The sequence below is a fragment of the Ammospiza nelsoni genome, chromosome 6 (assembly GCF_027579445.1).
Source record: "Ammospiza nelsoni isolate bAmmNel1 chromosome 6, bAmmNel1.pri, whole genome shotgun sequence".
NCBI lineage: Eukaryota > Metazoa > Chordata > Aves > Passeriformes > Passerellidae > Ammospiza > Ammospiza nelsoni.
Window position 1 is genome coordinate 42,083,959 of NC_080638.1, and position 26,695 is coordinate 42,110,653.

General features: G+C 48.0%; 1 protein-coding gene across 1 annotated transcript; it reads right to left on the reverse strand.

The window, feature by feature from the left end:
- Positions 1–3,357: 3,357 nt before the first annotated feature.
- On the reverse strand, positions 3,358–20,739 carry TGFB3 (transforming growth factor beta 3). Its single transcript, XM_059474533.1, has 7 exons — positions 20,190–20,739; positions 14,661–14,824; positions 13,248–13,377; positions 11,645–11,752; positions 10,708–10,879; positions 10,082–10,235; positions 3,358–7,749 (listed from the first exon to the last, which is right to left on the reverse strand). The coding sequence occupies exons 1-7, from the start codon at positions 20,671–20,673 to the stop codon at positions 7,591–7,593; spliced, it is 1,371 nt and encodes a 456-aa protein (XP_059330516.1). The 5' UTR covers positions 20,674–20,739; the 3' UTR covers positions 3,358–7,590.
- Positions 20,740–26,695: the final 5,956 nt, after the last annotated feature.

The window sequence follows — 26,695 nt, forward strand, 5'->3', positions numbered from 1 at the left end:
CCCTGCAAGAATACTTTATAAAATCTTATCACCATAATTATAGTAATGGTAGTCTCCTTCCCCCACACAAAGGGGAGACAAGTTACAGTACTCAGTTATGTTCTAAAGTTATAAAATCTTCCCCAAAAATATTTTGGGGTTGTTGAGCTGATCCCTATATCTTGAGTATTATCATGTCAAAAATCAGGAGGGAATCTTTGAAAAGTTTCTTTACTGATGAGTCAAACTGCTTGACTGTCATCACTTCCTCATTCTACTGTAAAACTGGTTTTTTTCTGAGTCTAGGGAAGAAAAATGGCAAGGGATTTTTTCCACACTGTTTCCAGTAATTATTGTATAGGAGTTACCTCATGGTTTTCATGTGGTTTTGCCTTATTTATATGATCTTCTGAAAAAGTTGTGCTGTGTCAGATATATTTAATATAATATATTTAATACACCTAGGATGTCTTAATACACCATTTTTCAAGGTGCAGATGGAGAGCTGTGAATCTGCTGGGAAGTTTTAGCATCCCACTGGTGCCAGTACTTACGTTACTAATGCTTCCAGTTGCATGAAGCTTCCCCCATTCAATCTGGGCCTGTCTTCCTTCCTGAAAGTGTTTTCTCCACTATTTCTAATTCCAGAAATCCTATGTGGAATCCACTTTGTCTGTGATATCAGCCTGGATTTTTTTTTCCTTATACACAGACCTACAAAACTCATGTCTTCATATGTGTAGTAAAACTTCTTTTTGAAATTATCTAGGAATAAAGATTGGTGGCTCCCTCTGCCAAATTGTGGCCCAGGTGTTTTGAATTAAGGCAGGTAAAATTGACAAAAATTAAGACAATTTATTCATCACTATGTAACTGCTGCCACAATATGCTTTCCTGAGATTTTACTGCTATCTCTTTTGTTTCTCTTTGTTTGTTGTGTTTGTTTTTTTCCAGTTCTTCAGATTAGCATGACAGAGCACTTAGCATGGTAGTATCTCAATGAGATCTTCAGATCCTGAAGCATACTTAGAGATTTTTGTAGCAAGTCTCCTCTGAGGGGGCAGATGTCAAATTGTGTCATGAAAAGCAGCTTGTTACAAGCTGGATGTCTTTCAGAGACTCTAGCTGTGAGTCAGACTGTCTGCTACTGCTTTCCTCTGCAAGTGGAGTTTCTTACAAACCCTTAAAAACAGTGGATTTCTCTCAAGCATCTAGTCAACCTGCAAGAGGATTTCAGCACTTCAAAAGGCCAAAATTTTGTTTCAAGAAAGGGCCAGAATATGGCTACCATGACATTCCCCAGTCATTACACTACATGCATTGCACAAATCCTGTAAGATTTGCCCCTGGCTGGACAGCAAATCTTTGTTTTGTCTGCTTCCTGAAGAGGATAATAACTTAGGAGAAAAAATAAATCCTTCCTGAAAAATGTCAGGAAATATGGTTTGAGATGACACAGCTGGTTTCTTTCATCAAGTGATGTATATGGACTGGCCATGATATATTGTTATAATGCCTCATTTCTGAATCTGATGAGTGAATATCTAAACAGCTAGTGAGAAATGGCTGTGTGTTGGCAGACCAGAAAAAGGGATTCTGCTTTGCTTTCTACAACACACCTAAAGCCTACATGTTGCTTTTTTTTTCCTGTATTGGCCTCATGTGGACAGCAATGAGGCATCTTCTTCCTTTTCTTCTGTCACACCTGAACAATGGGTTGCTATCCAGAGGGAGCTGGATAAACTCAAGAAGTGGGGCCATGGGAACCTCGTGAGGTTTAACAGAGTCAAGTGCAAGGTGCTGCTCCTGGGTTAGGGCACGCCCCAGTCTCAGCACAGGCTGGGGATGAGCAGGGCAGCCCTGCCCAGAAGGACTTGGGGGTGCTGCTGGCTGAGAGGCTGCACATGAGGCACCATGGGCACTGCCAGCCCAGAGAGCCAAACGTGTCCTGGGCTGCAGCCAGAGCAGCGTGGGCAGCAGGGCCAGGGCGGGGATCCCTCCGCTCTGCTCTGCTGAGAGCCCACCTGCAGGGCTGCATCAGCTCTGGGGTCCCCAACAGAAAGAGCAGGGACCTGTTGGAGCGAGTGCAGAGGAGGGAAACCAAGATGATCAGAGGGACAGAGCACTTCTGTGAAGACAGAGTGAGAGAATTGGGTTTGTTCAACCTGGAAAAGAGATGGCTTAAGGGTGACCTAATTGGCCTTTCAGTACCTGAAGGGAGCCTGCACAACAAAAAGAGACTTTTTACAACATCATGTAGTGACAGGACCAGAAGGAATGGATTCAAACTGAAAGAGTTACTTTAGATTAGATATTAGAAAGAAATTCTTTACTGTGAGGTTTGTGAAGCACACAGGGTAACCAGGGAAAACATGGATGCTGGAACCCTGGGGATGTTCAAGGACAGGCTGGATGAAGCTCTGAGCAACATGGTCTAACAGGTGTCCCTATCCATGGTTGGGGGTTGAAACTACATTATCTTTAAGGTTCCTTCCAACCCAAACCATTCTATGATCTTTCCTAGTGAACTAAGTGGAATGAGAGGCAAAGAATATCACCCTTTACAAAGATCACAAGCTTCCTGAAAGGGAAAAATAAGTCTTTGTCTTCAGAAGGTACCACTTGGTATTGCTTGGTTGAAGTTAACAATAGCAGCATAAACCAGCCTAGGGGACAGTGTTTCTGCCTGGAAGCTGTTCACTAAGTTTGCAGGATGTGGGAAACCAATATTGGGGAGGGTGGAGGGAGAGGGGAGGAGGGAAAGAATGGTTTGCCATAAACCACAGCTGAAAAGGAACCATTATACCATTAGATAGGGATAAGGACCTTATCCCTAAGTGTATCTTTCATTAAATCATAGGCCAGTAGCAGAAAGGGCCCAGTTTCATGGTTGAATGCCTTTAGACCATCTCTGTATCTGTCTAAGAAACCTAGTCCTACATTAGGGTGTTACAAAGCAGCCAAGTAACTGAGATCTTTAATCTTGGAAGTTGTTCTTTCCCGGAAACACACTGTGACATCCAAAGTGCTGTACCATATTCTTTCTGTAATTATAAGTGGCATCTCAAATGCATTACTGTCATTTAGAAAATTGCAATTATTAATTAACAGTTTTCATTTGGTGTATTTCTTGTTGATACACCAGAATTCATTTCTAAGACAATCTATTTCATAATGAGTAAACTGTGTCATGTCTTCTATGTTGACTTGTTGCATGATAAAGGATCTTGCATTTGTGTCTGAAGCCTCTCTTCAAGAGAGGACAAGAGACACTGAGGTTTGTTGTTTCCATCTTTGCTTCTGGAACTGCATAAGAAGTTAACCAGAATTTAAGTTAATTCCCTATATGCAAAAGAAAATACTGGTAAAGCAGAGATCTGAAAGTCCAGGTTTTCTTTTACTAAACATAGGAATTTTATACAGCTTTTGACCAATATTTTCTACTGATTTTGAATGTAAAAAATAATAGATGTTATTTTTAAAGAATAAGAAGGCATATTTACATCCTTGCACTAGATCCAAATTGCTGCTGTTATTCTAAACCACAACTAATGTAAATTATAGGCAGCCAGTAAGACCACAAAGTAGTATAGTTTTCCAAGTGTGTAGATACCACACTGACTCCATATGTATTGAAAACTGTATTTTCATGATTGACTTCATTGCCTTTTGATCACCTATTAGAGAAGACAAGCCAGTACTACAGAGATGCTCTTTTGTATGCCACTATAAACACTTGTAATGAGGAAAAAACCTTTTCTGCACAGTGGAGCTGTCTCTAGAGTTGTGTTCTGGTCACTGTGATACTCAACCTGCCCTGCACTGGACTTAAGAACATATTGAAGACATCTGCCTCCTAAGACACTGCAATGGATCCTCTTCATGGGATGGCTGTAGTGGTTGCATTTACAAAGAAACCTGAGCCAGACCTCCTGAATCTTTGCTCTGGTGAGGACATGCTAGTCACAGATAAGGAAAGCTTCAGAGCAGCACAGAAAGATAAGAAAAGGATCTGTGAACTGAGAAAATGAAAATTTGATAGCCACAGCAGAGAGATATGAGACATCCCAGGACCCAGCAGAACAGAGCTGTGATGTTGCCAGAGGAGTGGACAGGTATGTTTGTCTTTTATTACTTTTGGGCACAGTCCATCTTTCTGACTGAAGGTACTGATGTCTGTTGGTTATATGGAAAGGTGAAACACCAAGCAGCATATCCCAGTTCACACAGTGGTAACAGGGATGGGCTTTATGTAAGTGCAGTGGCATTGCTAAAGCCCATCCCATTCAAAGCCCAGGGGACAAAGACTCGTTTAGTCTGCAAAGACAATTCTTTGCTGAGGTATAAATGTACGTTCTGTACTTTCTGAAGCAGTGTTCCTCTCAGAGTTCTACAGTGCACTACAGCCTGAAAAACAAGGTGTTCAAGTTCAGGTCTAGGCCTTTTGCATACTGTAATAGTTTGCCACAGAGAAACGGGCTGCACAGATGGTTGTTTGATCATCTGTGTAGGATCTGCCTTATGGCACTGCAGAATAGGTTTTTTTCACTCTTTCCAACCATTGATCTTTGTTAAAGAGACAAACTGTGCTGGGATTGTTTTCATCAGCTTTTGTTTGTTTCTGAAAACAACAAAAGAGAACTGTTGAGAGCTGTATGCAGTGTTGGCAATGAAGATCCCACTTTTTCTTTCCCATTGTCTTCTTCAATTTGCTGGCTAGTAACAGCACAGTAACTGCCCTCTGCCTTCTCACACAAGTGTCCTGAAAATTTTGGTGCATTTGCACCCAGGAGCGTTACTCCTGTTCAATCTGTTACTAAGCCCCATGTAGCTAGTATAGTTTGTTGCTGAATTACAGCTGAAACACCCCAGAAAAGTTACTTCCATTTTAAGAATTCAGAGCCTGTCTCACAAATCTAATTCTCAAATGTTGCTACAGAAATGGAAGGCTGAACAGAAAAGCAGTAACTGAAATGTGTTTGATTTAAAAAATTATTGTTCCCATGAGATACCTGTGTCTATACTGGTTGGACACCCCAGGATTCTTCACCCGATCTTCCATTGCCATTTTGTCTCCTTTGCCAAGAGGCAAAAGGCTTGGTCTTTCTGCCACCCCTTCCTGTCACCAAGGAGCAGCAGTGAACAAGGGCTAGTAATACAGTCCCATTGCAAGGGGCTGCCAGCGTTAATCCTGGGTGGTTCTGATGTGCTCCAAGTGCCACACAGAACTCTGAGTGTGCAAGTGTTCTAGCTCAAGCCTTTGCAGCTCCCCCTCCTTGCTTCCCTGTTTATGAGCAAGGAAGCCAGCCCAGGGCTCAGGAGGAACAATGACCAAAGAACAGACTGCAGCTTGCAAACCAAAACCTCCCTTGAGGCTGCTCCTAAAAGGAGATCAGAGAGAATTCCTATGCCAAAAGGCATCTGAATTTCTCCCACACACACACTCTCTTGTAGCTAGTAAATTTCTGGCCTGTCTATCAGCGTGGTGCTGCAGTCATAATGCATTTATTTGCTCCCTCTCTGGGCAGGTGGCAGGGAAGCCTGGGCATGGAGAGGTGCACAGGGCACAGCAATACTGTTGTGCTGCAGGGCTGATCAGAGCTTTCATCATCACACCAATCAACGTGTCAGGGAGTCCCAGAGGTGAAAAGGATAAAGCACTGGGTAGTGCCTCTATCAGGGCATGTGTGCCCTGGCCAAAATGGCATGCAGGTTGGCAGGCTGCCTCCAGTGACCCACCCTTGCTAACATCTACCCGCTGGTGATGGTTCAGGAAGGGCTGTTTATGGTTTATTAAGACATTTGAGTTTACACAGTTTGGCAGCCTCACATGAGCTATATGGAAGCAGCCACTGTTGTGAAGGGCTTGATGGAAGAGCTGGGTTCTGAGCTGGCTGTGGAGAGCCCTGGCCACAAGTGATTAACCAGCCAAGGGTCATTTTACACTCAGTTGCTGGGGACCAGGAAATGGGAGGAGACAGGGAGGAACCTCTGTGGTCTCTAGAACAGGACTTTTGAGTAGCTGTGTTTTGGCAAGTCAGAGACAGCCTCTGAGTCTCATGTGGCATTCAGTACCAGAGATTTTAACTCTGGGACTATCTATGGCTGCAAAAGCCCATTTAAAGGACTACATTGATTTCTTGCCTGGGCAGCATCTGTAATCTTTGTTATGAGCATGAAATCAGTACATGAGAGGAAGGGTGTGTTATATACATGGATGTACAGGTCTGTACTGGCAGACCATATATATCTTCAAATGGACATATGACATTTGTCAGCTGTGGCAACTGCATTGCCTTGGATATTGAAACAGTATTGTTGAAAGTGTTTTATGTTTGAGGGGAGCTTTAAATGAATCTATCAAAAGCAGATGCCAGCGGTGATGTACATGTCTGAAGGACTAGGTTGGAATGGGGCTCATTTACACCAGGTACAGTTTGAGAGTAATAAGAAAGTTCCATTTTGGAATTTTCCTGCTGACCTAAATTCTATCTGTTCTTTTGAAGGAACATTTTGGAAAGGGTAAAAATTTTAGACTGAGTATGCCACAGCAGTAGCAGTTTAAAACCAGCAAATCATCTAACCCTCCAACAAAAAACTTGCTTATGAAAAAGTTAGCATCTCCCCCCACCCCCCAAATATTTATTTTTTACAAAGTTTTTGAGATTACTATTTTTTAAGTCTTGGCAGGTGAGACCAAGTTCAGGTCATCATGCAGAACAGGTGCAGAACACCCCAAAGCACCTCAGAAACCACAACAGACAAGAGGTCCTCAGGGTGTGTCAGATCACAAATGAATAGGCCCAGTATTCAGGTACCCACAGATGCTCCTGCTCTGACCCTGAAATCATCTCTTAGAAACTCCAGGAAGCTAAAAGAGCTGAATGGAGACTTCAGTCCCACTGAAAATGGACTCAGCACCCTCTTTCCTTGTATTTGCCCACCCTCGGTAGGCTGACTGGGAGCCTTGCAGTTTGCATTTGGAACCCAATAGCCAGGATCTGTCAACTGAACTTAGAGGTTTTTGCAGACACAGTTTCAGTTGCAGGACTCCTGGAGCACGGCTCTGAGGAACAAAAGTCTTAAGTTTATCTCTGAGCACTTCTCTTAGCAGCTTCCCTGCTTGGTGCATTTTCCTTCTCTAAGGAAACCTTCAAAAATTCCTCCTACAGGGAAAACCTTTAATACTTCAGGCTAATGGGGAGGGCTGAGGTCTTAAGATAGCTAAAGCAAGAATAGAAAACATCTCCCCTTTTCCATTCTTCCTTTCACCTGCTTTCTCATTCTCTTGCTTTCCCATCTCAACCACCTAGCATTCAAATACACTGCAGTTCTTCCACATTATCCTTTTCTTCCGCATCAACTGTCCAGCCATTTTGGAGAGTGTGGCCTTTGTGTCACCAAAGTACTTCCTAGAAGGAACATTACACTGCCAAGACGACCAAGGAGTGTTCCAGAAGAAATCCCCAAGGGCTGCCAGACTCTCAAGGTTTGGCACTTGGCCCTCAGCATGCGCAGTCTCTGACCCCCAGTTCTCTTTGTGTTAGCCTGGGAGCAGGAGAGTGGGTGCTGACAGTTTTTTCCTTGGCTTTGGGTGGGCCAGGGGGCCTTTCAGCTGCACTTGCAGGATTTCACCACCATGTTGGAGAGCTGCTCCACTTTGGGGGTCCTCCCAACATAGTACAAGATAGTGAGTGGCTCCAGGTCCTGGGGAACACAGCAGGGCGAAGCAGATGCCTCAGGGTTCAGTGTGTTATATAAACCCAGCACCTGCAGGAACAAAGGAAATGTTGTGACAAGGTCAGGAATATGTTTAAGTTACTTGAGGACAGGAAGGGGCTGCCAAGTCAACAAGTCTTGAGGTGTTTGTACTAGACTCATCAGAGGGTATTTCCCTGAGATGAGTAATACTCCCCTGTCACTTCCTGATCATGGCCTGCTTCTAAATGGTCTCACCTGCCCTGGCCTGACTCTTAAGTTTTTTGGGTTTTTTTTTTCCTAATGGTAATACCCTTGCTCCCTGTGACTGATGCCTAAGGGTTGAAGGAGTGCAAGTAGTTGTCTCCTTTCATCTCTAATTTGGTATAGCAGTGTGTCACAATTTTTGCTTTTAACAAGGTTGGGTGTAACCAGCCTGGGGCCATGCTGTCTTGGATTCTATTAAAGAAGCCAGAAGAAAGAATATCAGTGCTGCTTATTTCAACCAACATCTCCAGATAGCACTGGATGGATGCCAGTCCTCTCAAGTATCCACAATTCCCTCCCAGCTTTGAACTGTCTGATGCTTTGCCCCTCCATTCCATCCTCCAAGTCATGACACTGTAATACTGGAGCCAGGACAGTCCTGTGGGACCCCACTGGATTTCTCCTCCCAGCTGGCCCCAGCCCACAGATGACTCTACACTACAGCCATGTAACCACTACAGAACAGTTGCCACAGTTCTTGCCAGAGGTGACCACTTCTCAGCAGTGAGCATGATCTCACCTGCACTAGTGTGGTCTCTTCAGTGCTTATCTGGTATAAATGACAGGGTCTGGCACATTCCATTTGAAGTACTTTACAGTCTTTGGAGATGAGAGGTGCTAAGGATACATCCTGTTCTATCATCTAGCCCCATGGAATCACTATTGTTGTGGTAGAAACTCTCTGGGATCCTAAGCAAAGTAGCCCTGGCTGTACCACAGGGTATCATGTGCCACTACTCAACAGCAAGTTAAACAGACTGGTGAGTTTTCTTTTCATCATGTCTTTCCTAAGTGTTGCTGGCAAGCTGTCAGCAGCTATATTGTTCTAAAGTTTTCTTTGATCACTTCACTGACCTTAACGCTTGCTCATTTCCTTTCTTCTTTAAGATCATTAGGAGTCATTCTAAAGTCTCCTTTCTCTCACACTGATTCAGTCCAGTTACCTTCTGGAGAGCTTCTCAGGACAACCAGATGGTAAAGCTACATGCCCATTACCCTTTCAAAGCTGTTAATTCCCTTGCTTTGTCTTGTGGTTACTGCCCAGCATCTGTTCACTTCTTCATTCCCACAGATCAGCTGTTCCCACTGATATTAGTCCTTGAGCTTCATTGAACCTTACTGCTATGCAGACTGTCAAAAAAATGTTAGAATCTTTTCTGAAATATCATCCTTACCTAGTTATTTGTTTTTCAGCTGAATCTGTTTTTTCCAGTAACTTTTTAAATGAAATCTGAAGTTAATTTGCTAGTGAGGTGTTGCATTGTCTGGATTGCTGCTTTTTGACTCTTGTGGGCAGAAGCACACAGGATTTTCCTCTGACTTTTCCTGCTTCAGCAGTGGACTGTCTGATCCTTAATCTGTCTCTTTCTCTCAATACTTCTCCCATGCCAGTGTTATTCTATTACTTTTATTTTTTTTCTGCTCTAGCCAGGCTCAAGACTGCATTCTTCCCAAAGGCTGACGAGAGGTTGTGCTTAAGTTACCTAAGACATTTGCTTTCTGCCAAGTTTTCACTCAAAAATCTCACTGTCTAGTAGCCTCCTCCCTGCTGTAGGTCAGGTAGGATTTATGCTGCTGGAAAGGATACTGTGAAAAAGCATATCCTACTGAGTGGCTGTGTTCACTTCTGGAAATGGACATGGATTTCCCTACACTTTTGAGCTATAGCTGCCCCTTCAGGAGCAGATGGCAGGCACATGCCATTGCACAACAGTTTTTCATGACAACCTGGCACAGAGTGTAGAAAAATCCTCTGTCCAGTGCAAATTGCAGGAGAAATTTAGGAAGAAGGTAATTACCAGAACTGATGTTTGATGTGAACAATTCACTTAATACTATGGCGACTGCCAAGTAAGTACCCTAAAACCATCAGTTCTACTCTTTCATATCTTATCTAAGAAACAACAGCATCTTCCTCATCAAGATTTGCCTGAAAGCAGAATCAGTACTGACTCCAAAGCAAGCACATTTTCCCTGCTGAACCACCCAGGCTTTTTTCTGCAGTTTCCTTGGAAGGTTTTTCACAAATATTGATCTGAACTGCTTATGCTGCTTTGAATAGACTGGATATTGATCAGACTTAGGGAGGAAGGCAATCATAGCCACAAGCCCTGGCAGGATAATCTAGTGGATGTACCGTGCTGTGAGTGGTGTCTGCGCTGCGGAGGTACGGACAAGGGCCCGAACAAAAGTTAGCAAAGTAGCCCTTGGGCTCGTGGACCCATTTCCAGCCGAGGTCCTGTCGGAAGTCAATGTACAGAGGACGCACGCAGCAGTTCTCCTCCAGGTTCCTGAAACACAGTAGTGAAGCACAGTGAATCTAAAGGGGGGCCTTCATGCAGTTGTGAGCTGCAGCTTCCTGAGCAGAAGGACTCGTAGCAGCAGTGCTGGTGGCACGTGGTGGCTGCGTGTGCCAAGCACCAGGAGCAGCACAGCCAGGCAGTGGTGGCAGCCCAGGGGCACTGCTGCTGGCAGGCAGCTTTCCCACCACCCCTGCCAGGCAGGACCCGGCTGCTCCAGCAACTGGCACGGGGCTGCTGCTGATCCCACCCAGCCTGTGCTCCTGGAAGGTGCTTGTGGATCTCTTTGAACCAGTGGCTCTGCCAGAAGCACAGAACAACTCTGCTGAGCTGGCCAGTGGCCCTTGTGACACCGTGGTGAAACACAACCCCCTAGAGGGCTCTGCCTTTTCCGGTGGCATGGAGTCTCACCAGGCCTGCCTGCCTCAGGCAAGGGGTCCCAGCAGGATTCCTTCTCACTTACCGGAAACAGTAGTTGGTATCCAGGGCCCGTTTCTTTCTTTGGCTTCCCAACACGGGGCTCTCCAGTCGATGTGGGGGTAACATCATCAAGATGAGGTGGGGATTATGCAAGTCCTTCTGCTTCTTCAGGCGGCCCAGGTCCCCGCGGCCATAGTCATCCTCACTGTCAATGCCTTCAGAAAAAAAGGATCCACAAAGAAGAAATCAGCAGGGAAGTGGAGAATGCAACAAGACCTTTCAATTGCTCTTGAACCAGGTTCAGGCACCATGTCTACTTCTTCCCTCACAGAGACCCCTTTATTTCTGGTAAATTTGACTGTTGCAGGCCTGAAATAGAGGCTTATGGGCCACCTGTTTTACCATTTACAAACTGCTGGTGGGGCCATTAATCCATCCGCTCACTCCTGGCTTGAATCCCAGGATAGGCAGGAAGATGAATGGTTTAAAGAAGATGTCAGATAATTGGCACTCTGCGGAACAGCCTCAGAAATGGAGCCTGTGGGGGCGAGTGGCTGCTGCCCAGGGCTGCAAGCCAGGAGGTTCCTAGTTCTTAGGCCAGCCAAGCCACTGACTCTCTGAGCCACCTCACACAGGATGCCTAACTTCCTTGTGTTTCAGTCACTCTAACTGCAGAGTAGAGCCTCTGTGGAAATCTGAGAAGGCATCAAGTTGAATTTCCCAGAGAGACACTGAAATATAAAATTACTCCTTTCTGCAGACACTCATGCAAACCCACCCAGCCTGCCCTTACTTCTTTTTGTAACCTATGTATATAGTGGATATACCCATATAATGAACACACAAACCCAGATATGTTTTAAGACAAATGTTATACAATGTGAAGTGCTTGAATACACAAATCAAGACCTCATTTTTTTCTTTATATGCTTGAGGCTTTCCCTTCCCCAACAACCTCCCCTAACCCAGCTCTTTATCACCTTTGAACTTGATCTCCAGGACTTCATGCAAATTCTCCAAGATGTCCCCATTGGACTGAAAAGTATGGCAAGGACAGTGTATGCTAATTTCCAGGCCAAGGTTGGACTCTGCAAAGAAGATGACTCCGTGAGAAACAGTCTTTCTCAGCTGGGACAGCTCCTGGCATAAAGAAGTTTTAAGGAAGTTTTACACAGCTGTGCTAACCCCATGACAATGGGTTGGTCTCAAAGTCAGGAGTGTTATCAGAGTTGAGGAACAGATGCTGCCTTGGGAAGAACAGGAAGAAAAATCCACTAGCTTCACCTTTGCCAAAAGCCTTGTTCTTGCTAAAGGGAACTTTCTGGAGAGGTAAGAAGGGTGCTTCTTGTTACTATTTTTTAGGCTATTCAGCATCCAAAACCATTTGTGAGCTTCAAGGAGCTTCCCTGGGAAAACAAGTATTTTGAAGAGCTGGCTTTTGGTATCTTAAATCAGTTTCACAATCCTCAGTACCTATTATCTGCCATCTGCTTAGTGTCTGAAGGAGAAATCTGAAAATAAGCAAGTTGGATATGGACAAGTAATTTTACTGGAAGCATTCTTCTCAGCAGCTGCAACCTCCTGTTTTATTGAACTGCTAGCAGTCTAAATCACACACACTTTCCAGAGGCAAATCTACTTTCATAATAACTTCCTGGACCAGTCATGCTGTGTGGGCCTGACTACAGGAACATAAGACTCTTATGAAAGCTCCTTTTTTATGTTGTGCCATGAATTAAAACATCTGGCTTCCTGGGGCATTGACAAGGTGCCTAGCACCATATATATTCTGTGATGTCTTGTCAGCTAGTGTGCCTGCCCAGAGCTTGCTGCAGTGCCAGCTCTGAGCTTCAGCTATCAGGGCACAACTTAGATTGCTTGAAATAGGAGGAGCCTGCAAGCTCACAGCTTACCCTTCCAGGGAGCAGCTGCTTGCCAGTACCTGTATTCCAGTCTTCAGTGGCACCTAGCTTCTATCTGTGTACACCAATCCAGCTGTGAGTGGTGATGCCTTGTGCTCCAGCTGTGAATGGGGTCAGTGTTCTTGCTGGGAACTGCCCTGTAACTATCTGTTGGGATGTCCAGCACTGGCAGAGGTGTGTTCTCTGCAGTGTTAAAGCCTCCAGCTGTCTAGGTGTGTCAGCCTCTGGTATTTCCTCACATTTATACCTGACAAGCTGTACACAGCTAAATAAACCAGGATCCTTGCTGCTTTTTCCTATACTACATTTGCTCTAATTCACATGAAAATGTAAGCAAAGCATTTGTCATTTTCTATGATCATTTAGGCAAGCAGAGGGGTCCCTTCTGGGCTTAGCTGTAAAGAATTTCCTCCAAGGAATAAATCCTTGTTTTGACTCAGCCCACAGAGCTACATGGTGGGGCCTCCAGGAAAAGAGGCAGGAATATAGCAAATGTCACACGTTGAGGAGGCTCTCGGAGGAAAGCTTGTTCTCAGACTGAAAGAACCTGTCCTCTCTGTGAACCAAGCTCCTGCAACAAGGGGAGCAGAAAGATACTTCTGTGAGCATCGATCCCCATTTCTGTGGATGCCTTGGCACACAGTGCAGCTAAGAGCCTTACCTCTGTGCAGGAGCCACTCACGCACGGTCTCGGTGACGTCGAAGGACAGCCACTCAGGGGAGCCCCGTGTCTGCACATTCCTGCCACTGAGGTACCGCTGCTTCGCTATGTGCTCATCTGGCCGAAGGATCTGTGGCAGGAGGAGTGGTGGAAAAAATCAGCCAGTGCCATGCAGAAGGAAGGGATAGCCTTTAGTCTTTTTTTTTTCCCATAGATTGCTAAAAACTAATTTAGAAAGTTGGTCTTGGCAAGTGAGACACCAGGAATACCCCAGGTCAGGTGAGAAGGACATGCTTCACAACCAACTTGAACTCCAGAGATCTACACAGCGCTTATTTCTGTATCCTAAGCAGCCCACCTCTCTCAGTTGAGAATTGTTTAGGGACACAGAGAGAGGCAGAAGCATGTGGCAATTCATTTAATGGATGGGTTTGTTTTTGTATGCAGCTGTGGAATATGGATCTGGATTTCAGAGTAGAACCACCAGTGGTAAATGCAGTATCTGGCCACAAGTCACCTGCCCAGGAAGCCAATTTATTGAGTTCTCCTGTGGCATTTTCAGGTGTCCTACACTCTTCAACTTTTGTCAGAACACAAAAGGGCTGTTCAGGTTTGGAGACCTCTGCCTCTGCTCTGACATCTCTGTCCACTTCCAGACAAACAACCACAGCACATTCAAGGTGTTCCTTCCAGCAGACCCACAGACCACTGAACCTATGGAGAAGCTCTGAGAACACCTCCTAGTCAGTTGTGTCATCTGGTAGAGAATTGCTCTGACCTTTGATGCTGGATTCCAGGAAGTCTTCAAGAAGTGCCACCCAAACACAATTTTAGCTGCACTCTTATGGAAAAGTGAACAGACATGAGAATGTCTGTGGGAATGTGCTGCCTGGATGTTAAGCTGTATCATTAGGTGGTCCAGTTCAGCCTATTACCACTTCCAAGCCTGAACCATACCTTATTCTGTCAGTCCCTAGGTTCAAAAAAAACTCCAGATAAGTACAGGTGGCCTGAATTGTGCTTCTGGGGAGCTACTGCTGAAGAGAACATTGAAAGCAAGCACTGTTTTTCTAGTAAATCAATGACAAGACAGAGAGCTCCATCCATTGAATTAGCACCAACTGTCTGCAACAGTCAAAGGAGTAAGACTGCCAAGGGTCCTACACATGATGTGACAGAAGGGTCAGAGCTGCTCCACTGATGAGGGGCTCCCCTTCCAAGTGGGAAAAGGGCAGCACCACATGGTAAAAGGAAAGGAAGGTGACTGTATCACTGCATATGGTGGAAGAGGCCTGGGTTACAGCATGCAATTTCTTCTCTCTTCTATGGGCTTCCACATATCAGCTGAGACAACCATTAAGGAGCCAAGGTATTCTGGGCTCAGACACTGGGGAAAGTGATAAGAATACTCACCTGGAAGAGCTCAATGCGCTGCTCACTGCGTTTGGAGCTTGGGTTGGGCACGCGCAGCACCCGAAACTCAGCCCGGAATAGGTTGGTGCTGTTCTTCTCTGCTGATGACACATTAAAGCGGAACACATTGGAGGTGACACCTTTTGGACAAATGCCCAACTCATCTAGGAGAAAAAAAACCAGAGAAACACTGAGAATCACATCTCTGAGGGTCAGGATCTCAAATAAGTATTGTTTGAGAAAGAGCTTTCCAGTAGAGACTTGTCATTCAAAAGTCTTGCCACCTGTGAAGCATGGCTACCTAGCTCAAGATAACACAGGATGAATTCACTCAAATTTGGTCTACATTGCAACATTTTGCAAACATTCCCACTACTGCCATCATTACTTCAATGCTACAAGATGAAAAATCAGTGGAGATCAACCACAGTATGTTTATTTTTATGTCTTCCAACTCTGCTCATCAAATGTTGCTAATACTCATGAGTTGGCTGCATCCAAAATGACAACCCCAGTCCAGGCAATGGGACAATCTCACTTACAGTTAGTGGGACCTATTCCCAACAACTAGGATGCTGTTACTCTGCTCATGATGGAGACATGAAGCTACATACAAAGTGATCCCATTGCTTCAGAATCTTCACTTTACAAATCTTGACATTGCCTCCTAGAGTGGAAACAACCCAGTGTCAAAAACCACAAAGCATGAGGTGTCAAAGACTCTTTAGGGCAGCGATTATCCAATGTGTACTGAAAGAACTGGGGTTTAAAATTGGTTCTCACTCATGAACTGGAGAAGGGATTCACTAATAGTACTGGGCCTGTGGAGATACACATGAGCAGGAAATAATACAGCAATTTTCTGCTTCCATGTGTGCCTGCTGAACAGAAAAACCGATTTCACAGGTGCCTCAAAAGAGAGGAGGTAAAACCTTTAATGTCCAAAACAGAGTCCTCAATAGCAAGTAACACTTTCTTCAAAGGGACCATTTTGGTCTCATGGAAGTCTTTGTCGTTGCTGTCATTTCTCTCCTATTGACCTTGTTAGCCTTCAAGTCTCTAACATCGTGAAAGCTTCCTGCAAACAAGACACAACAGCTCCTGCTCTATGTCTACATGCAGGTTTGTTTGCAGCCCTGCAGAGCCTCTCAGATGACCTCTGACTGTTGTCCAATGCAGCAGGAGGCTCTTATATCTGCTGATATTTAAGTTGCTTCTAAACAAATGAACAGAAAGAAACAGAAAGAAAAACTATCACCTGTTCCCAGGCATGGTTCCAGTCTTTGACAAATAGGCTAGAAGCTCTAGCTGGAACAACCTTCAAGTTACATTCCTGAAGTCCTGCAGGCCCTTTTTTTGATCTCACCGTAAGTATCTCCCCTGAGAAACAGCTTCTGAAAATGGGATAGTGTGAAACAGCACCTGACTGCAGAGGTTCACCTCCTATGCCAAATTCTGATTTCAGCAACACTGATGTACACTCACCTCATATCAAAGGAGATTAAGGTCTTCCTCTTCCGCTACACACAAATCCAGCAAGCAGGACCCTGCCAGTTTTCAAGGATGTGTTTTTAGGGTGCTGAAATTTTACTCAATAAGCTAATGACCAGATGCTGACATTGGGTTTTAATTGGAGGAGGTTTTGTTATTAGTACTACTGAACAGATCAGCATTCCCACACAGGAAAGTCTCTAGCTGTTATTGAAGAGGTGGCTGTTCACACATCCCAGGAGACCAGATTCCACTGCAGGCACGAGCTGGCCTGCCCAGCCCAGCCCAAGAACCCTGCAACACAAGGAGTACCCCCAGCCGCACACATACTCCTGCTGTGGGGACTCCACCCCTGTGACCAATTCAAGGCTTGATGCTGCAGAAAAGCCCAGCAAAAACCCAAGTTCTCATTAAGTGCCCAAAGACATCTTCTAGCTGAAGTATAACACTGATTACTGTTCTGTGTCCTAGAGCTTGGCAGATACTGTGTTTCAATAGCCCCTGAAGCTGCTTTGCACACTTAGCCCTATTAATAGTGCTGTTAACAGCCTGCCCTTTCATTTCAGACCTGACTGCCTGGCCGTAAGGGGTGTCCCAATTATCATTAGAAATGCCTTTTTGCATCAGACCACTGGTCAGTCCAGCTCAGTATGTTTCCTACAGCAGTGCTTTTTCTGACAATCTCTTTAGAGGCTGCAAATATGGTCCTACAGCACAGAGCTGATGAAAGACACCTAATGTGTTATCATCTCCTTAATGTTTTTGGCTAAATTAGACAGCCATGGTGATAAGACATTACATCTATTGTAATTCACCTTCTGTGAAAGAAAGAGCCACATTGCTTTCTACCTACTTCACCATCAAGGTGCTGCTCTTGGGAGACCTTCCCAATGAAAACAGTAATAGCTCTTTTCCCTTCCCTAAAAGTGTCATGTTCCCTTTGTACCCTGGGGACAAGCCCTCTGTGATGCAGAAATGGAGCTGTGTTCGGTGTTTCACTCCAAGCCCTGGGAGGCTAGAGCCTGTTTCTCTTAGCACGGGGCTCAGGATAGAGGTCTTACTCCCAGGAAACTTGACAGCTTTGGGGCAAAGTGCTTTTTTGCACGAGGTCACAGGCAAAGGGAGCAAGGGGATTTTTCAGGGAATTTGGTCCAGGCCCAGCTGAGGTGTGTTAATCACACTGGAATCCAGACCTGTTCACCACCAGCACAGAACAAAGCCTGGAGGCAATATTCCTGTAAGCTCTCCCAGTCCACAGCTCTCAGTGGCAGTAACCAGGCCTGGAGACCAGGACCCTGGACACCCTGTGCACCCATGCCAGGCTGTCTGGTGTGACACAGCCTCACAACTGGACCCAGCTATTACTGTGGAGTCATGCCCAGAGCTGTTCACTGCACCAGTGATGAGACCAGCAGCCTCCTTGTGTGGATAATGTGATAGAGCAGGTTCTTTTGGGACCTTCCACCTTCCTACCACTGCTCTACATGAGGTGCAGGCTCACCACATGCAGCTGTTTCCAGCAGAAACAGCTGTTGTTTCTGGCAAGCCCCAGGAAGGCTGATGGCTGTGCAGTTCAAGTTTGATGAGAAAGACGGGTAGGCTAGCTGTGAGCAGGTATTGCCTCATGCTGTATTATACCTCTGAATCACCAAGGTGTTTCATGCCAAAGCTGCATAACTTTAGAGAAAAAAGTTGATCCATCTGCAACTCTGCAGGTGACAGGTTTGGGGGGAATAGATCCTTGGCCCTAGTGACCCATGACTTTAATTGCTTTGTCTCTCAACCTGCCTTGGAAAATGGCATCTGTTTTTCCCTCAGGAAGGTAAGCAAAAAGCTATTTTCAGGACTGTTGCAGATGCTTCCCAAGCTTGAACATAACCAAGTCAAATCTGATCACATGACTTTTATGAGATCCCTGAAGTGAATGGCTGGTCAAAAGTAAGTTATTCTCTGAAAGAAAATCCCTTTAAATTGAGGCAGTGTACCTGAGAGGCACAGGGGAAAAGACCATTCTGTGAGTCACCAATCAGCTCAGAGAAGGGATGGAGAACTTGGCTCTCTCATCTTCTATTTTTGCTTCTCAGCTCTCCTCACTTTTGGGCTTTGCAGCTTTGAAAAAGATGAGTTCTCTGAGCCAATATAATAGTTGACTAATAGTCTGGAGCTAGAACAGTTTGTGTGAGTGTGCACACATTTCAGACTCGTCTGTATCATCACTGCAGTTCCTTCAATGGAGTAGTCCTCCCCTTCCCCCCCAGGAGACTGGCTTTGGCTCAGAGCATGCTCTTAGATCACCACCTGGCACAGTGACAGAGTCATGGGAAAGTTGAACATCAGCCACTTCTGAAGATGCGGGGCCAAATTCAGCCATGGTGTAAGCAATGAAACTCCCCAGGTTTCAAAAAGAGCATGTCTCTTGCCACCACAATCTGTCTGGAGCTAGTCTCCCCCAGTGGGACTAAATTACAAAGTTCCCTCTTTCTCTGGGTGGTGGTATCTACTGTGCCCACTCCCAGAAATTTAGTCTCAGCACTACTTGGTTTTTTGAACCTAGTATCCTATGGGCACATGGGACAGGATTGGATCATTTCTACAGGAATTTTCCCAAAGCCACAATCCCTACTCATCACTCCTTTTCATGCATTGTTTCTTCATTCCACTTTCTCCTCAATTTTAGCCAAATCCACACCCCTAACTTCATTTGCCACTGTTGTGCTTTGTGTTTTCCCCACCTCCTTCCTCCTAAAATGCATAGTGCATAGTGTGGCTGTACTATTTTGCAGACACTTGGTTTTCCCATATTATATGTTTATAGTTTCACAAATGACACTTCAGTAGATCAAAACCACTGAAATACAGGTAACCTTTGCCCTTTCTGTTCCTTGAATCTCAGTGTCTCCTAAGCTAAGAGCTAATCATATAACCATATGGAATGCAGTCTGCTAGAGATTAAGTAAAATTTGTTGCATTACCAAATTGTAGCTTATTCCAGCTCATCATATGTCAAGATTAACATAAACCTGGCAGAGTAACTGCATTCTGTGGCTGCCTCCACCAAGTCACAGCTCCTCCCCAAAACTGCTGGTGTTCAAATCTTGTCCCCAGGATGGCACAACATCACAGGAGAACACCCTGGATAGTGGTATGACTGCATCTTCCAATTCTAAGGAATCCCAAACAAACCAAAATGACTGCTTGTGTCTACATGTGCTCAGCATCTGCAATCTGCTTTTGAGTTCATGTCTGCTCAGTCTCTTTGTATCTGCTCAGCTTCTGCACCTGAATCTCTTTAGTGTCCACATCTGGCCTTGCTCATCATCTGCTTCACACCTGCTCAACATCTGTCATGTTTCCTCAACGCCTGTGTTCCCTTGGGGGTCCCTTTGGCATCACTGTCTGCTTTACACCTGCTCTGCATCCCTGTTGTCTTCTGCTCACTCTCTGAACGCTCACACTATCTGAGTAACACCTTCATCAGCATCCTCCAAGCAGCAGTCTCTTCAGTAAGCACCTCTCCACCTTCTGACTGCGGGCGCGGGTGCTGCACGGACTGGGCAGTTGCCTGTATCTCTGCGGCAGGCGCTGGAGCTTCAGCAGGGAGGAGGCCGAATACCTGCTGTCACCCAAACAGCAGACCTGCGCTGTCTGCTCGCCCGGTGCGCAGCATTCACCCCGCCACCCGCACGGCTTGCCCTCCCCGCCTCGTCCTATGTCAGGGCTCTAGGCACGGGCTCAGCTCGCCGCTGCCGCCGGGGCCTGCGCGGATGCCGCTCCGGGACCCCGCCACCCACCGTCCCCACTGCCGGCCAAGCCCAGCGCCGTGCCGAGCGCCCCCCGCCCCGCGGCTCCCGCTCACCTCCGTACCGAGCACGGCCGGGCGGAGACGCGCCCTGCGCCCCGCCGGGGAAGCGGCCCCTTCGGCGGGGGCCCGGCGCCCCTCGGCCCCGGCTGGCCGCCCCTCCCCCGCGCCCGGGATCCCGGGCACTCTGCCCCGCGGGCGCGGCACCCCGGCCGGCACGGGGGGAGTCCCCCACTTACTGTGTTCGGGGAGGCCCTGGATCATGTCAAATTTATGAATCTCTTTGGCATAGTATTCTGACTCGGTGTTGTCCTGAGAGCAGCTTTCTTCCTTCTCCTCCTCCATCTCCTCCAGCAGCTCCCGAGTGCTGTTATAGAGGGCCAGGATCTGGTAGGGCACATGGGCCGGCCCCACGGTCTCCGGCGGGCTGGTGAGCCGCAGCTTGCTCAGGATCTGCCCTCGGATGGCCTCTACCCTCTTCTTCTTGATGTGGTCCAGGTCCAAGGTGGTGCAGGACGACAGCGAGAGGCTCACGGTAGCGAAGCTCAGCAGGGAGAGCAGCACCAGAGCCCTTTGCACGTACATCTTCATGTGTGAGGAGGCGGCGGCGGGGGCCTCCGGGAGAGACCCCCGAGCGGCGGCGACAGGGCGCGGGGGACCGGGCGGTGTGCTGGCGGCAGCCTCCCCAGAACCCGCAGGCTGAGGCTTGGCGAGGAGGTGCATGAACTCACTGCGCCGTGCGCGACTCAGGACTTCCAGGAAGAGCTGGCAGCGCTCCGCAAGGAGAAGCGGCAGGCGCCGTGCCTCGCCGCGCCGCGCTCCTTCCCCATGCGCCGCCCCGCGCCCCGCGGAGCAGGGGGCGCCCCGCCGCGCCGCGCCGCCGCACGTGTCAGCGGCCCGCGCCGCCCCGCCGCCGCGGGGGGAGCGCCGCGCCCGCCCCTCTCGCTGCACCATTCATGCCCCCGCCGGGCCCCGCGCCCTACATCGCCCGGTGCCCGGCCCTTGGCGCCCGGGAGCGTGGCACCGCCGCGCTTCTCGCCCAGCCGGCAGCGCTGCCGCCGGGCCGTCCGCCGCGCCCGTGGGTTCCGCTGACCGTCGTGCCCTGGTCCGTACACCGGCCCGCCCGCGCACACTGCCGCTCCCCCGTCCCCGACGCTGAAATTTTATACCTCCCTCCCATGACGTCCCCGGGACGGGGCTCGGGCGGGGGAGGGAGCTCCAAGCCCGGCCTTCGGCCGCGCCAGCCCCGCGCTAATGGCTGCAGCAGCCGCGCAGCCCCCGCCGCTCCCCCCCTCTCCCCCCCTCCGCCGCCCCCCGCGCTCGCCGGGGCCGCCTCGCCCCGCGCACCCCGGGCCCCTCGGCGCGGGGCGGCCACGTCGGAGGGCGCGCGGGGCCGCCCCACCGCTCCGCCAGCGGCGTGCTGGCGCCTCCTGCTGGCGGCACTCGCGCGGCGGCGGGCGGGCCCTTCGCGGTGGTCCGGGCGGCGCGGGGAGGGCCCTCCCGCTTCCAGCTGCGAAATCGCATTAAAAGCCGCTAAAAATACCCCGAATACTTTCCTGATGTAGTTTCTTTCCGAGGGAGGAAGGGGCCGAGCGGAGGGGTTAGGCCGCCGCGCTGCGGACGGGGGGCTGCGGCGGGACTGGCGGCCCCGCGGGCCGAGCGCGGTGCTGGCAGGGTCAGGGCGATGCCCCTGGGCCCTGAAAGCAGGTGGCAGCCAGAGCTCCGGGGGGTGTCCGGTCACGGCGGCCCTCGCTGCGGTGAAGGGGCTGCGTCGGGCATCCGACAGGCGGGAGACAAAGCACCGGCCGTGCATGGGGTTGTAATTCATAACCCGGGCCCATTCGGGTCTCTCTCCCGGGGCGTGCCCTCACGACGGCCACACCGGCCTCCTACCTCAGTGCCGCGGGCTGGGCCGGAGAGACCAGAGAGGGGCTCCTGGTCCGCGGAGCGAGCGAGACCAGGAGCCTCTTCTCTTGGCATCACCTGGATCCTGCCCCCAGCACCCAGCCCTTCTCCTGGAGCCAGCAGAGGGGCAGCCCCTGAGCCAGCGGCTTTGTGCCTCCCCAACCCATGGCCGCCGCTCACAGCACTGGCAGCGCTGCCGAGGGTTGGCAGTGCGTTGGAAAAGTGGGGCAGGGACAGCTCCTGCGAGGCTGTAAGCAAAGGGGGATGTGGGCAGAACTCTCTGTGGAAGCAAGTCCTCTTGCATAAAGCAAGATCTTTATGCTCTGGGAGAGGTGGGGCCCTGGTGGCATGTGGCCCCTTGGAGCGGTGGTGTCCAGCAACAGCAGCCAACACTGCAGCTGGAAACACTGGGCAATAGCTGCGGGGAGCCTTCCCTTACCTGCGTGTTCGGGGGCCTTGGGCTGGGAGAGCACTGCAAGCTCACAGGACAGCGGCTAACCCAAGACATGGAATGTGGAACAGAAGATCCACAGGCAGCTGGGGGTGCTGGATGCCCTGTGAGCCTTTTTGTGCAGCTCTGAGGAGATGTAAGGGTGAGCTGCTCGCTGTTTGCTTGTGCTTTGCTTGGGGAAGAGGAATTAAGAGTTCTTTGATGGAGTAACAAAGATGTAACAAGATCTAGTAGCTTCAAGACGATGTCAGGCAAATTTTGACTTGAAGTAAGATGCAAATTCTGACTGTTGACATTAAGTATCCATGGAATATTATGTAGGTTAGGATGGATGTTTCTAGAGCTCCCCAGACACTTCTGAAATGAATTTTGGATGCTTTTCCACACTGGGATCTCCTCTATTCTGCTGCCAGGTTTGAGGTCCCACTAAATGCAGTCAAATTGATTGCTTTGGACTCCAGTAATCCATTTGCTACAGTGCCACATGGTGAGTTATTAGTTAGGATGGAGATAAGTACAGAAATTAAAAGAAATTACGAGAGTTTCCCAGAGGCTGGTCCTGGGCCCAGGTTTTATTAATTATCTTGGCATGCCAAAAGGGATGTGCTAATCAAATTGGCTGCTTATCCAAAACTGGAGGCATTGTCAATATAGGGGAGGACTGGGATATCCTATACAAGGGAATAGGTAATTTTGAAGGCTAATACAGGAGAAATGGGATGAAATACAATAGTACAAAATGCAAGGTTATATTGCTAATGGCTGAGATCAGACTTTTTTATTACAAGCTGACAGTGGGAGCTTGCTGCTTGGAAGTAATACAGGAGAAGGATGTAGGTGTCCTGCTGGTTCCAGTACTGGGCCACTCACTTTTTGCTGCAAGTGTTGGTCTGTGAGTTGAAAAGAGGTGAGGAAGCCCCATGGTCTGACATGCACTGGAAGCAATGCTGGTGGCTGTGAGCAGCAGTCATTAACAGGTTGCACATCTTGTACATGCTGTAATCCAGCTAGGCTGAGGGAGAGCCTGACAGGGCTACTGAACATATATCATAGGAAATGTTTCACACTTGGCAACTCTGGCTGGGGTTTGACAGTGTGAACTGGAGCTGATGTAACACGAATAGCATCTGTTCTCATGGCGATCAAGACAGGCAAATGTGTGGGCCTTTGCTGCCTGTCAAAGCCCTTTCCACCTTCCAGAGGGAGGGATGTCTTGCTTGAAGCTTTTCAATTGTTAGGGGATTTTGTTCTGGAGCATACAGAAATAAAAATATTTGCAGTTGTTTCCCTGCTCCAAAACCCTTTAGAGACTGGGAGGTGCGTGGAGGAAAAAAAAAAAACTGCAGAAAAACTAAACTGAGATGCTTGGAGCTGCCAGTGTGGAGCAGGATACAGCAGCAGTCTTTGCTGAGTGCTTAACTTCCCAGTGGAACTTAATGTTTTAATGAATTGCCCATATCAAAATTGGGAGTCTGGCTGCCTGCCTGATGTGAAGATTGGGTGAGGAAGAAAGCACTGTGCTGTGTCACTTGTTGCTACTGGAATTGCCCTGCATCCCATAAATCCTACTGCTGTCAAAGACCTGCTTTAGAAAACATTTGGCCACTCTGAATAAGGTGGACATTGTGTAGCCATGTGAGCTTTCCACCATAACTGTAGCTTTAACTACATGTGTGTGCCCTTGCTTTAAAGGGGGTCTAGGACCAGAAGCATATGGGCGGGCTCAAGTGTGATTGCTTTCCCAGACTTTCTCATGGATAGGAGGACCAGACACAAGCTCTATTCATATGTCTGCCAGTCAAGGAGAAATGAACAGTAAACAGCACTAGTAGGGGACTCTGTTAGTCCTATTCTGTGTGATCAGGTTTGTGTTGAAACCAGATGGAGGGAATCTGTGCTTAGATGTGAGAACTTGTCCATGAAAGGAATGCTTGCATGGTTTTCACTTGCTGTTCAGCCTAGAGGGGGTGGCAGCAGTGTGATTTACAGTGAGGGCAGAACCAAACAAGAAAGGCAGACTGAGAGCTGAGAATACACCTGAAACTGTACACTGGGAAAGAGAAACCCTGGCACCACAGACCTGAACTGGACAGAAAGCAAGCACTGAAAACAGCTTTGGACAACCACAGCAGCACGAAACATTTGTCCTGGTACCTGGCTCAGTTGGTTAAGTGGAGCCAATGTAGGGCCAGGGTCAAATACTGCCTGTGGAGTCACCAGTAAGACAGAGGAGAATGAAACTGTTCAGAAAATGTAACCCCAACACTTAAGGCAAGCAAAATCCACTTTGGCCACAACATGAAATGATGGATGAAAACTCTTTTGCTCCTGTTGCCCTCCCCAAGCAGGCAAAACTTTTAGGGGTAGGTGACAAACCCCATCCAATAAGTGGAATTCAGAGGGACTAGAGGTAGGGCAGATTTTAGGTTTTGTTCTTTCTGCACATCTGCTCCTCTCTCTCATTGAGAATCTCTGAAGTCAGGAGTCAAAACTCTGAGGCAAGGCTCAGTTCCCTAAGTCTTTACATGTTTTCTTTCCTGCACATGGACTTCACCCTCCCTCAACTGGCCTGAGACTTCTCTCCCTGGGATAGGCAGCAAGCAGCACAGAGTAGCTTGGGGGAAAATGGGAAGTACAGGTATACCATCTGGGATGGGGACCCAGGGGAATTGTGAGGAGAAGCTTGGAGGGGGAGGGCAGTTCCACACAAGTGAATGCACTGGTCATGCTGCTTCCTGATCTGTCTGTCCAGGATGGCACCCTGTATGGCTCTACCCTGGCTCTGGGAGGATCACCCTGCCAGCTACCTGTGTGGGAGCACAGCTGGCAATGTAGTCCTGCCCAAGGATTCCTGCCCCAGGGATGCCTTCCTGTTTTAGCAGGTATTGCTCTGGATGCTATCATGCTCCTCTTGGGATGCAATTTTTCTGACCAGAAGGTCAGCTGTATTGTAACCTCAGAGCTACAGTCCCTTCTGTCTCCTGGCATCTGTGCAGCTGTGTTGTTGCAGCAGCTGTTTGGAGGAGCTGGGGAGAAATGAGAAATGCAGGGCCATATTCCCATGGGCTTGGTGGCGAAGCATGGAGCTAGGTGCAAACTCCTTCTCTACCTCATGAATGCTTGAACAAAGTATATGGAAGATCATCATTTCATAAAGCCCAGTGAGCCTGGCTTCAAAAAAGGAAAATCATGTCTCACTTACTGAATTCCTTGAACATGTCAAGATTTGTAAAGGGAGATAATATCTTTTATTAGGCCAATTGATACAGCTGGAAAAAACACATAAGCTTTCAGGCACAGAAACCCTTATTTTATGTTTTCTTTTCCAGCTATATCAGTTGGTCTAATAAAAAGTTATTACCTCTGCCCACAAATCTTATTTCACTTAATCCTTAGATCATCACAGCACAAGTACTTCAACATGTCAGTAGGAATGGAAAAAAGGAGAATTATTTGATACAATTTATTTAGATGACTTAAAGTTCCTCAGCCAAAACATGAGCTTCTACAAAAGCCAAGCAGGTTATAGAGTGAAATCTAGTGCCATTAGTAAAAGGTATTCCTAGGAGGCTTAAAAGTTTACTTAGAGAGTCAATTTTCATCATGGCAAAGTGTTAGCAGTGTTGTTTGTGGTGTGGTACAGTTCTCTATTGTAGCAGCAGAAGAAATTATTTAGGCTAATGAGGATAGGTGAAAATTGTGAGGAATGTGAGACAGGAGAAAAAGAAAACATAGGCAAAGGGACAAAGTATTGGAAAACTGAATGTTTGTTCAACATGTGGACCAAAAACCAGATTTATTTACAATTAATCTGTACATCTGTCCAGCCAAGAAACAGACTGGAGTCGTTTTATACAGCTCAGTGGAAATCTCTGCACAACTCACTTGTGAGAAGCATGTGTGCAATGATCGTTGTGCTTACATTTGATCCTTGGCACCGCCTCCACCGTGGGCTCTGGGGACCGGCTGCCCCATCTGGAAAGCTGTGTTAGAGAGCCAGGGAGAATTGGGAAGAGCATCAGAAGCCATCAGGAGACTGGCTAAAGCCTCTATCATGAGACAGATGTGTAAGGCTAGGATTTATCTGCCTTAGTGGGAACTTAAAAAGTGTCTTCGGCAACAAGCTGGAGAAGGCAGAGCGTCAGACTGTTCCTGGCCTGCCGCACCGCAAGTGGAACTAGAAAGGGCTAGCAGAGTACCCGCATGAGGTGCTGCAGCACAGGTGTGCCCCTCAGTCAGGCCAAGGTGTTAAGAGTGCGCGGGGGTGGACGTCTCCGTGGCTGCCAGGCGCCGGGTGCTCGGCCCAGCTCGCGGGGCTCGGTGGCCGGGCGGCGCGGGGCAGCCGGTGGGGCCGTGCCCGCGGTTGCCGGGGCGGCGGGGCGGGCTGTC